The sequence below is a fragment of the Cervus elaphus genome, chromosome 19 (genome assembly GCF_910594005.1).
Source record: "Cervus elaphus chromosome 19, mCerEla1.1, whole genome shotgun sequence".
In the NCBI taxonomy this organism is placed as follows: Eukaryota; Metazoa; Chordata; class Mammalia; order Artiodactyla; family Cervidae; genus Cervus; species Cervus elaphus.
Window position 1 is genome coordinate 19,129,823 of NC_057833.1, and position 12,970 is coordinate 19,142,792.

The 12,970-nt window shown below is 35.0% G+C and overlaps 1 protein-coding gene across 1 annotated transcript in view; it reads right to left on the reverse strand.

Annotated features, from left to right (window-relative positions):
* BCHE (butyrylcholinesterase) overlaps positions 1-403 on the reverse strand; it is a 70,162-nt gene extending 69,759 nt beyond the window's left edge. Inside the window, exon 1 of the mRNA XM_043875193.1 lies at positions 255-403. Coding sequence (XP_043731128.1) covers positions 255-369 — 115 coding nt within the window. The 5' untranslated portion in view covers positions 370-403. The remainder of the gene's footprint in view (positions 1-254) is intronic.
* Between the last annotated feature and the right edge of the window lie 12,567 nt (positions 404-12,970).

Consider the following 12,970-nt stretch of genomic DNA (forward strand, 5'->3'; position numbering starts at 1 on the left):
TACGGTCCTTTATACCAAGTTGAACAAATTCATTGTTTCCTTAACAGTTAAATGGACTCAGTCTGTGTTCCCTGAATACTCAGAAGATTTGATGCATGTGGCTGCTCCCTTCATCTGTCCCATTTCCAGTGACTGCCTCCCACAGAGCACCAACGGGGCACAGTAAACACGTGAAGGGATCACATTCCTCCTACAGAATGAGCTTCAGGGTAACTTCCATCTCTACAGGAAGGCGTAAATTCAGAGCAACTTACCCGACTCACTGCAACAAAGATGATAAAGTTTGCAAGGAGTGGAAATCATATAACACTTCAGGGAAATGCAGGATGCAGCTGCCGCTCCAGCCTGTAAATTGGACGGCACTGACATTACAATCAACAGTTACTGACAAAGCTCGCGAGAGTTGGCAGCGGCAACTTGATCTAGAAGCAGCCAATCTTCACTTTCTGACATCTGTTCAGAGGCTAATTGTATGAATGCTATAGTGATTCATTTACAAAAGTATTACCGGAGTCGGGTTTTACGATTGCAGGCACTCATCTAGAGTGAAGAGAAAGAAAGCTACAGAGCAGATGCTGAAATTGAACAGAAAATACACAGGGTTTTTCTTTTTCTTTTTTTTTTAATCGTTTGTTTGTTTTCATTTTCTTTTTAAACACCACCAGAACTTTTAAGGTTTTATTCTCCTTTATGGAATCTACATTTTTCTCATGCTGATTTTGATTTAAATATATATATATGTCGCTTTAAAGAAATGTTGTTGAAATTGCTACCTTCAATCTGTGTCAAGCATGTGGCTATGTTATTGTTGTTTAGTCCCTCAGCTGCGTCCTACTCACTTTTACCACCCCATGGGCTGTGGGCTGCCAGGCCGGTCTGTTTGTGGGATTCTCCAGGCAAGAGTCCTGGAGTTGGTTGCCATTTCCGTCTTCACATATAGTTATAAAGGAGTGTAAAAAATTAAGTAGGAAACTAATTATTCTGTAGATAAAACTATGAAGATCAAAAGACTAGTTTTATCAATGAATGAATGTGATATGTATGTCCTTCCAACCCCTACGCCCCAACATCCATGTAAATCATACAGATCTCAGCTTTGATAATTTCCTAATTGGGGACCCTGCAGGCAGTCAAGTGTTATAAGAAGTCACAAATTTTCTGCTTGAGACAGAGAAAATAAAATATAACGAACATTCATCACTATACTTTATAGAAAAACACATCTGTCAGCTGAAACTGTGTGAACTCTCAAGGATGTATATGCATCTTTCAACCTTATCTTCCCTGACTTAGCTTTTTGGGCAAATGAAAAAACACATAAAAATTTTTTTTTTATGAACCATTTTGCCTCACTTCTCAATGCAGTTATATTCTTTATCTCCCACAAAAGATCACTTTCATTTTTAAATCTCTCGCTATGGGGCTTGTCATGGACTAACCAGTAGGCATGTAATTGTGGATAAGTCTATTTTTTGTTTTTAAAACATAATGCTTAAGAATTCAAATATGCAAATATAAGAACTGTCATTTGTTATTAATACTGTCTTGTGTCAGTCATTATAATTGACAGCTTACATAACTTGTTTTACTTTATTTCAACAAATATATGAGTTAAATATTACTAATTGCATTTTCAGATGAGGACAGTAAGGCTCTTAAAGATCAGAAACTTGGCTATATACATATTTTACCACTAGTAGGAGCTGGCATCAGAATTTTAACCTAGATTTTTCTGATGTCATTCCATGTCAACTCTTTCCAAGATACTAACCACTTTGGTCTTTTAAAATAATCTTTCCTGGGAAATTTGCTCTTTAGAAGGTATTTATTATACAATGAATTTCACAGTCACAATGATTTATATTGTATTTAGAATATAGTTTGTGTAATGACAATCTAGTAACACAAAAGTTACAGAGTAAATGGTTTATCTAAAGGAATAAAGATTTTTTTCAAAAACAGTACACTGACAGTAACGCAATGAATAGTAACGTGATGGCATTTCTGTTTAAAATATAGTCATTCTAGTAATCCATGTGGAACAGAGTTCATTAGTTTAATATATGTGCCTTTTTTTCATTGAAATGCCAAATTTCTTCTCTCCAACACAGCTGCACTGCATTGTTCTGGGTTAGTATGTGGTTGATCTTATTCTCCTGCAATTATTGAGTGATATTTTTGATGTTAGCAAATACAGGAGAACATTCTGCATATAATATCTACACACCACAATGAAAATATATCAGATATTAATATATTTCATTTTCATCTTTAAACAGGAAAGTAAACAATGCAATCTTTTATCCTTTTATCTTTAACACATGTTTAAACTGGCTGACTAGCAATATCAATCCAAAATCTGGCAATTTTTTCTCTTTTTATTTCATTCACCCTCACCATTCCTCAGACATGCCATCCTATTTAATGCATTATTTCAGTGCATTTCTTTGTCCTGTCTTATTGGAGGTTTTCTTCATTTGTGGCTCAACATATAGCAGCTACTTTACTTCTGTGATGCCAATATTTTTTCACACTTACCAGCAAGAGGTCTTGGTCACACAAAATGAATTTTGTTTCAAGGTTATTTGGCAAGGGTTGTTCTATTACCTGACAGAACCCTTGAGGGTTCATGATCATACTGTTGAATGTTGAGACTGCCTTCTAAGTAATGGTTCTCAAATACTGCAAGAGCATTGAAATGGTGTTAAAACCACTCAGGTTTTGCAACCATGTACGCTGAAGGTCTGGCAAGGCAACCGTTATGGTCTTGACTGAACATTTTCAGTTAGTATATCACACAGACTTTTTAGTTTTAAGTTTTTATTGTTACTTAATTACCACTGATCTGGTTGTTTTCTAGATAGCAGCTCTGAAGGAGATTTGAAACAGTGTGGGAAATAATAATACCACATTATACATTAGTCTTCATTAGGCTTACTCATGCTATGAAAATGCCCTAATCTTTCATTAATACTTTCTTTTTTACAAGAACAATGCCTTCTCTAAAAAAATTTGGGTTACCAAAAAATATCCAACATTTTATGTATCACAGAGATGGAAAAGGTCATTTGATGTATTCCATTCTACTTTTTAAAAAAATCTACATACATAGTTATAATCAGACATATATAAAATAATACTCAATTAGGTTATTAAAAATTTCCTTATTTTTAAAATTTATCTCATAATATTAATTTTTATTAAAATGTTTTAATGACCTAGTGATACATTATCAATGATTGTACTACAATTTATTGCACCATTTGTTTCTTATATGATGATAAAATAATTTGCAAGCACTACTACTTGCAGACATTGTTCTAAGGACTTTGAATATATTAACTCATTCAAAACTCAAAACCACCTTTTAAGTAAGTACTATTATTATCCCTATTTTTTGGTTGAAGAAATTTAGTCAGAAAGCGTTTTAGTAACTTACCAAACGTCATACAGGTAATGAAAGTATTTTCTAATATTTTAAATGTAAACACTCACAATTGCCGTTTTTGCAACTTTTGTTTATTTTCTTAATCTATTTTCCCAGAAGTGGAATAAGTGAACATAACTAGTAGAATGCATTTAGGTGTTTTTTGTTTTTTTGTTTTATTTTGTTTTTGGAATTTTCTGAGGTCCTCAATAGACTGTTGAACAAGCATAGGCTTCCAACAATTCTGGGAAAAGGAGAAATATTCTTGATAGAAATAAATCTGAACAAGTCTCTGGAGTTAAGAGACTAGACATTCATCTCTGGATGTGGCAAGGTGAGGTATTTAAAAGTAAATTTCCTGACAGCTTTTAAAAGTGTCCAGTCCTACAAGCAAAAGAATTCTTTAAGAGTTTGGTGACACCTAATATTGGAAGCGCCTGCAGGCAGTTCCTGTTTTATCCCGCATGATAAAGCAAAGATCTCTTGGAATTAAGGGAGGGTGAATAATGGGAAGTCTGAACTAGCTCTGTGCTATTTAGACCAGAATACAGGTAGTTTGTGTAAAATGTTATGGAAAGAGGCTTATAAGCCCCAGCAGTTTGGTTACAGTCCAGAAGGCTAGACTCTTAGAAGATAATTAAGATCAATAATAAGCCACAGCTTCTGAGGAAATACCAAGCCCAAATTCATGGAATTTGCCAACAAAAAGGATCAAAGTAAAGAAATAAGCTCTAAAACTAAATTACATAAGGCTTGAGCAAAGAAAGGAGAAATTAATTTTTTAAACATGAAAAGAGAGAGAAAAGCAGTATCTTTCTTGGCTTATAATCTTATTTATTGAATAGGCCTCAATCTAGTCTTACCAAGCCCTTGATTAATCTTGGTTCTATGCTCAGACAAAAAAAAAAAAAAATTGTACATTAGCATGCCACAGAATCAATCTTGGTGCTCTTTAAAAATCCTGGGTTCAGATATTTAAACTAGCCTCCTATGTGAGACAGAGTCAGGAAGTTCATAGACCACACCCAGTGGCAGAGGCCTGGGTCCTGACTCCTCAGGAAATTGTTATCTTCTCATATTGATGGTTTATCTTTTTCTATCTACTCATATGTAATTACACCTTTTACTTTAGCTAATTTGGAAAAGCATCAAATGTAATATTGTATAGTCTACTTTCAAATGACTAATTCTATCAAATAAATACTCTTCACCTTCATTTCATTGCCTGTGTATTGTTTTTACAATGTACTATAATTTACCTAACTCATTTTTTTTTTTTTTTTGTTCTTGTAAAGGTAGATTTCTTTAAACTTACCATGGGAATAGTAACATAAAAATACAATTGTAGATATTTTTATACATTTCTTATTTTTCATGGAATAATTAAATCAGAATTTTCAAAAGGTACATAGACTTGTATGGTTAAGACACATATCACCAGCTATGTCTACAAAATATTATCAATTTATATTTCCAATATAAATTGACTATCTAATGTGTCTGCTTTATGCTTAAAAGACAACTGATGTATTTTCCTGTTTCTCCATTTCACTTGATAAACTACGACTTTATATTTCACTATTTTGCTGTTACTGTGATCAACCATGTGTTTATCAGTTTCCTGAAATATAGTATTTTAATTTAGACATAATTTCAAAACACTGTGAAGAACTCTCATATACATTTACCCAGACCCACATGCATGCATACTAAGTCGCTTCAGTCACATCCGACACCCTGCGATTTTATGAACCGTAGCCTGCCAGGCTCCTCCGTCCACGGGATTCTACAGGCAAGAATCCTGGAGTGAATTGCCATGCCCTCCTCCAGGGGATCTTCCTGAATGCGGGATCTAATCCTTGTCTCTTACATCTGCTGAATTGGCAGGCAGGTTCTTTACCACTAAAGCCACGTGGGAAGTCTCCAGCTACTATTTTGACATATTTTCAATATCATGCTCTCTTTCTTCATGTGAAATATATATGTATGTGCATATATTGACTATTATTTTTCCTAAGTTATTTCAGTGTTATTTGCAGGCATAACGATCCTTTATCTTTGAATACTCCTTTAAGATATATGGAAATTCACCTGCTGCAGATACAAGTGAATTCAATCAGCAGTACAATAAATATAATACAAAACTAAATAGCCCTGCTATTGAGGGATGAATCCAATTTAGAGAAGGACAACTAATATATGTAGAAGGAATAATATGTTAGAAACAAAGATTAAACAAACTTTGGTGAAATTGGGTCAGCCAAGAATTAACAACTGGTATTAAAATTATTAAGTATATGATTGATGGAGAACTACATATTTAATATTCCTTAGAAATCACATATATTACATTTAGAATTTCATGACCTAAGAAGAGGGGCAAATTTAAGGAATATTGGGAACACAACAGGACCTAGTCCATCTACAATTTTTTAAATTGAATTGCATTTTTTATCATTAAGCTTGAAGATCTGACAAACTTTGTATGAAATAAAGAAAATAAATTAGCTAAATTAATTATATCATAATAAATAATCCAGGAACTCCTGAAAGTGGGACATTCTATCCTGGTTATTTCAACAAAATAATAAAGAAATTTCTATGCAAGACTGGACCACACATAACGGACATTATCAGATGCAGAGAGTGTATTTCAGGCTAGGAATGGGTTTGAATATCAGAAAGAATAGTTGGGGGGTCAATTTTGAATATCTAAATAATTCTGGCTGTTAGATTAAATGAGAATAACTGTGGTAAAAGGTCTTGATTAAAAGAAGTAGGTAGTAGGACACTATGAAAAAATCAATTCCATTGTGGTGTGTGTACACACAAATATACGCAGAGAGAAAGATTTGGAAGGGTAAGCATTAGAATATTAATGGTGGTTATTACTGCCTAGTGAATGTATAGAATATTTCTACACATTTCATTGCTCTATTTTCCAGTTTTCAATAATGCAAATATACTGTTCCTATCATCATGTATATATATATAAATAAAAAGTCAAATTTAAATAAATAGCAGTCAAAGTGTTCACTTTGCACCTCATTTTCAGTTGATCTAACAAGAGAATTTATTTTGTGCTAATTGTTTTAGAGTATTGGGAAGAGGCAAATCCAGCTGTGTGATACTGAAATATTGAAAAGATATAAACTTTATGAAAAACAAGTTAAGGGCAATTTAAAAAAAGATAAGTTGTAGTCTGAAGAAGCTGGAGCAAAGAGATTTATGTTGGGGTGGGTTAAATAAGATGAGAGGCAGACGAAAGGTAAAGAAAACGGAGTGATTTGGGGAGTCACCCTAAAGAGTAGAAAGGTGGGGGAGTTATGCACATAGGAAAGACTTTTAGGAAGGTAGATATTTGTGAAGTGTAAATCCCTCCTGAGAATCCTCAAATTGTTAGTAGGGACTAATGTTGATTTTCTTAAAGATTCTGGAGCAAATGTATGTGTGTATAGAATAAGAGAAACACTGGCTACAAGATTATGCAGAGCTGGACTTTAGACAGGAAAAAAGAGAGAGATTTATATAGTATATAAAATAGTTATGCTGTGGTATTTTTGAAGTTGGAAATTGTGATACTTTGCTCTCTTTCTCTATTTCTATAGCTTGAAAAGCTTCCTAATTTGCATGTAACATGCTTAAATAAAAATAAGCTTTTAATTAAACCATTTTGGTCATTTCTACTAGCACATTTTGGAGCCATGTGAGACCTCTGCAACAAGAGTTAAAAAAAGAGAAATGAGTGTCATCTTCCCCAGAATGGTCTTGCCTTCATCTCCAAGGTAATCTCTCCTCAGTCTTGTATTTTTTCTGAAAATCTTCTGTCTTCTATGATACCTCCTTTTCTGCTTTTTCTTTGAAACTTATTTCTCTAAGATGACTTTGCAAATGCCAAAATTCATTTTGTCTTTACAGAGAAATAGAATCAAAAGCCAGAAGGCAGACTCTCTGGACGGCTAAGATCCTCCTCTGTTTTTCAACTGCTGACATTCACCTCTGTTTTTCAACGAATGTAGTGCCAATTGTCTGACTAATTAGCAAAGCACTGAATTGCCAGTGCATTGCTACAGTTACTAAATATAATCAGGCAACTAGTAATAAATCTTGCTACATCAGTACAATCTGTATCTTAATATTGCTTTTCGGTCTGTTCATATTTGGTGATTACATTCACAGAATGATTTTATCATACAAAGGAATTTTATTCAGAGTATATGCCAAAGTATAGAGAATGTTGTTTTGCTGGCCAGTAGAAAGCTTATATTAAAATAATTTGTTGCCTCCAAGTAGTGGTTCTAACTTTGACATCCTCCTTAAATCCATCAGACAGCACTTTAGTCCTCTGTATAATTATTCTAATGTCAAATTTCTGACTCTGTTTAAACAATCAACATGACAAAAGTCGAAACATGACTTGAAAGGACAACCTGTTTGTAGCCCTTACAGGGTATTCTTTTACAAATATATACACACATCTAAATTATTATTATCCAGTAATTGTTAAAATTATGTATGTATAATCTTTTATACCAGAGGATGAGATGTTTGGATGGCATCACCAACTCAATGGACATGAGTCTGGGCAGGCTCCAGGAGTTGGTGATGGACAGGGAAGCCTGGTGTGATGCAGCCCATGGGGTCACAAAGAGTTGGACATGACTAAGTGACTGAATTGAACTGATAAGCTTTTACAAGCCGTATAGGTGGATACAGTAAAGACAGTAAGAACTTTTAAGAGAGACTATATATTACTGTCTTGTGTATTTCATTAAATTTGGGGGAAAATCACAAAGAAATGTATGGAAAATCACATAATAAATTATATCATTGCATAGCTCTATTTTATAGTTTATAAATATAAATAACCAGAAAACATTTTGATTTCTGTTTTACTCATTCTTTGTTTCCCAAATCTCAATAGCATTGTATCACCAACAGTGATCAGAGTCTGGATCTTCTTGCTTGGTCTTAGAGAAATAAGAAATGCCCCAATGTCTGTTATCATAGCCTATCGATGGAGGATATTCAATAACAATATCAAACTATAAAAGCAAACATAAGTACATTTATGGGCAGTCACAACAGTCATGAGGAAGTTTGGCTGTATTCCAAGAATCTATTACTTTTGAAGTGACAATGTGTATAGAAGGATGGATGATTAGTCCTCTTCCTATTCCTCTTTCTTTTGATCTATATCATTCAAATAGTCATTTTAAAGTGACTATTATACTCAATGATTATTTCAGTTAAATTCATCTGAATAGGCCAAGGTAGCAAGTGGTCAGAGCAAAAAGAGAGGGAGTGCTTTTAGAGTAAATATCTTACTCTTGTTCTTTCAGTGTTAATTTTCTTGTGTGACTCTCTTCCTATATTTGTTTCTAAAATGGATAGTCATTTGTATATGTTTGTATTGGTAGTACTTTGTAAATTCCTTGGCACATAGTATTATTATTATATTCTTTATAAAAATTTGGAAGTTGTTTGAATGTATAACTAAATGTATAAATGTACAAAACATGTAAACTGTTTCTTCTCAAAAAACATTTTAGATGTACAGTGTGCATATTACTCTAAAAGTTTCATTGTTACAATCAGAAAGTACACTGCTTTAAAAAGAAGACATGTTTCGTACATTTGGGAATAACTTTTGAAGCCATTCATCAATTACTGATAGTACCTTCTACAGGGATTTGCCAGTACCTTTCCCCATCGTATATTCTGAATCAGTTGTTTTCCAGTCAGATATAGCCAATGAAGCGATTTATTTGAAAGTTAGGCATATATCTTTTGCCTAAGGAATAGAAAATCTGGAATGTCATATTAGTAACTTGAACTAATCACACACATTCCCACATCGGATTATGCTGATTGTGGTAACCATGAAACACAATAATAGAGACTTCCTGGGCTGTACAAAATGAGTACAGTTCATATGTTTTAATGATTATAATTGAAATCAACACCCTACTATTCTTGCATCAAGGAAAATTGTGTACAATTTCACTACATCCAAGCTTAACAACAGCCAATTATCTGTGATATTTTGCAAGTAAACTGTTAGCAGTACTTTGAGAACATTCTAGTAAGAACCTTTTTTTTTCTTGAATTTTACAATATTTAATGGGGCAGCATTCTTAAATTGCAGACTTGTACTTTACCTGAGACACTGTTGGTATCAGCTTGCTTTCTTTGCATAACTATTAACAGTGCTGCCTTTTATGCTCAGAAATTTGAAGACAAGTTATAGAGGGCTCCACTGAGAAATGAAAGTGAGCCCATAAGAAACGTTGCACATATATCTAAGTGAGAAAGAACAAATATGAGCTCAGAGTTTTCAGTAATGTCATTTTATGTAATGACATAGCTAGTAATGACAGATATATTCCATCCAAGTAAAGAACAGTATCCTTTTTTTTATGAGGTCACTCTATAAATAAAGCAAGATCTTCAAAGTCTCATTGGAGTGATTTCTTTTCATCCTATTTTTTCCTATGCATTGCCAAGGCATTTCTTCACCATTAGAATAAGACTGGTATGTGAAGGATTTATTGACTGTGTAGTCGGGATGGTGACATCGTGATGAACACAAACCCTGCTTCTTGCCACTCACACTTCACTTTACAGTGTTGCTGCTGTGTTTAGCAACAGAATGCCAGATGGCACGGAGACATCAATTGATTAGCGCTCAAGAACAATGTCACCTACCAGAACAGGCTACAGACAAATTGACAAAGACAGTGCTATGCTTGCAGGCCTGAATGAAGAAACACTTTAAATAGATTTATGGCTGCATTTTAAAAATGTGTGCAATTTGGAAGCTTGTCTTTGTAGGATAAGACTACAATCTTAATTATATAACCATGCATGTTTTGCCAGGGTCTTTTCTTTGCTGCTTCATCCTTTGTACTGGTCTACACATCTAGAAAGATAATATATAACATATTAAGGCTTTCTGCTGTCTGCCATTGCAAATCCAAAATTATCCAAGCTCTCTTTTTAAAATGCATCCTTAGCCACCTTTTTGTGATAATCAGTGAACATTTTAAACTAGGGCCAGAGAGAATGGCCAATAGAACTGCCTGAAGAATTCTGGAATTCACAAGCTGTCAGCATGAGTTATCTGTTCACAAAGAATGTCTTTTATGAGTAAGTTTGTTTTTATATAAGTCATTTATTATTTCATTTGGCATAATTTTATGTAGCATATCTTGAACTGTTTGCACTCAAACCTTGGCTACATGCTGCACTGGCCTTGGAAGTAGATGCCACTATTTGAAAAACACACAACCAGGTTACTCAGCTTAGTTTTGGTAAATAAGTTGTACTGATTTTTCAAAAAATTTCCTGGGAAACTTCTTGACTGCTGTAGCCTTCCTCTCAAATTTATCTGAAGAGATGCTAGTTGGATAGTGAAAATCCTACTTCAACAAATGCTGTTTATTGCTGGTTTTATATACACGTGGATTGCCTGTAAATGTTAGTTCAGATAGTCTGCATTTACTTAAGTGCCAGTATAATGTCTCTTTGGACACAAAATTGACCTACTTATCTAAGATGTTGCAAAAGTGCCTCACTTGCTGTGAGAGGCAGCTTTACTTGGAAGATTTGAGATTTCTGGAAAAGAAAAGCCCGTGGATTCTGACTCCTTCTGTGTTTGGTTATATATTTTGTGTTTAGTTGTTCAGTCCTGTCTGACTCCTTGCGACCCCATGGACTATTGTCCCCAGGCTCCTCTGTTCGTGGGGATTCTCCAGGCAAGAATACTGGAGTGGGTTGCTGTGCCTTCTTCCAGGGGATCGTCCCAACCCAGGGATCAAATCCAGGTCTCCCTAATTGCAGACAAATTCTTTACCATCTGAGCCACCAGGGAAGCCCAAGAATACTGGAGTGGGTAGCTCATCCCTTCTCCAGGGGAACTTCCTAACCCAGGAATCAAACCTGGGTCTCCTGCAATGAAGACAGATATGTATTTTAACTCTGACAATATAACTTGATTATCTATAGCGGACCTCATTGCCTCTTGGACCACACATACCTGCTGATGGTAGAGATAGAGGAGTGGCCTCTGCATTTGTTTATTAGATTTGATTTCTTCTGGTTGACAATAGCTCCTTTCACTTAAATATCCTATCAATATAAAGTTTGAGCACATTATCAGGGCTACTTTATGCTTCAAATAGTCCTACCATGACTTTCCAGTTTGATCTCTTGATTCAAAGTGAAGTTTTCTAATCTCTGAGGAAGGCCTCATCCATAAGCATCTTCTTGTCCTCACTAAACACTGCCCTGGCAGTCACTCCTAAACTGATCCTCTCAGGAACACCTGGTCCATCCTGGTTTTAGACTATCAGCATGGTCCTCATTCATTATATAACTGACTTAGATCACAAGATTCCTGGATTCTTCTGCTCCCTTATTCCAACTTGGGGTCCCTTGCAGATCTCAGATCCTCAGCCTGGCCACACACTCTAGGAGTGAAGAAGATCCTCTGTAGCTCATGCCTGCTTCAGGCAAGCAAGCTCTCGGTTAGATCCCTGTGCACCATCTCCAGCTCTTCTTCTGAGTAGAAATGTCCATGAATGTCCAACTGCTACTTCTCCTCTTCCATGATGATAATGTGCCGCAGAGAGCAAGTCTTTTCTTTCAGTTTGCTCTTTGCCCTGTCTTACAGTTATCTTCTCTTCCCCCATCCTGAGTGGTGGTAGAGTGGCTTTTGTCCCCTATCAGACCCCTGCGTGTGTGCTCAGTTACCTCGGTCATGCACGACTCTTTGCGACCCAATGGACTGTATGCCAGGCTCCTCAGTCCATGAAATTCTCCCAGGCAAGAATACTGAAGTGGGTTGCATGCTCTCCTCCAGGGGTTCTTTCCAACCCAGAGATTGAACCACATCTCCTATGTCTCCTGCAAGGCAGATGGATTCTTTACCGCTGAGCCAATGGGGAAGTCCTATTGAAGCCTTAATCAATATCTTACCAAGTCTTCTATTCTTTATATTTATGTTCCAGTCACTACTCACATGTTTATATCTTTTCTAAGTCACAGTAAAACTGTTCTTATATCATTTATATACTATATTCACTCTACACTTGGCTTTGGCAAAAAACTGTGCTCAGACTTCTCATTTTATCTTGATATTTGAAAAGAAGCTTCTAAAATGTGGGGGAAAAGTAATACCAAAGTCAATTATGTTCCTTAGATTAAAAGATTATTTAATTTGAAGCTCAAAATTGATCAATAAATATTTAGGCTATATTTGAACTTCCTCTGATACAATGTATGCCATTATTTTAATGGGTGTGGAAGCCAGAAAATAGCTGAGATTATCAGAAATAAAATTCCATTACTTTCCTCTGGAAAATATTACCTTAATTTCATTCTATCCAAGTACACCACTGTTTCCTGAAAAAGACACTTACTCTTAGGCAAGGATGCCATTTTGTCCTAGAGTTGAAAGCCAAATATTCTCAAACTTGATTTTTCTATGACTTGCCATCTCTCCAGAAATTGAGTACTAGAGGATACTATATCTTAATGTTT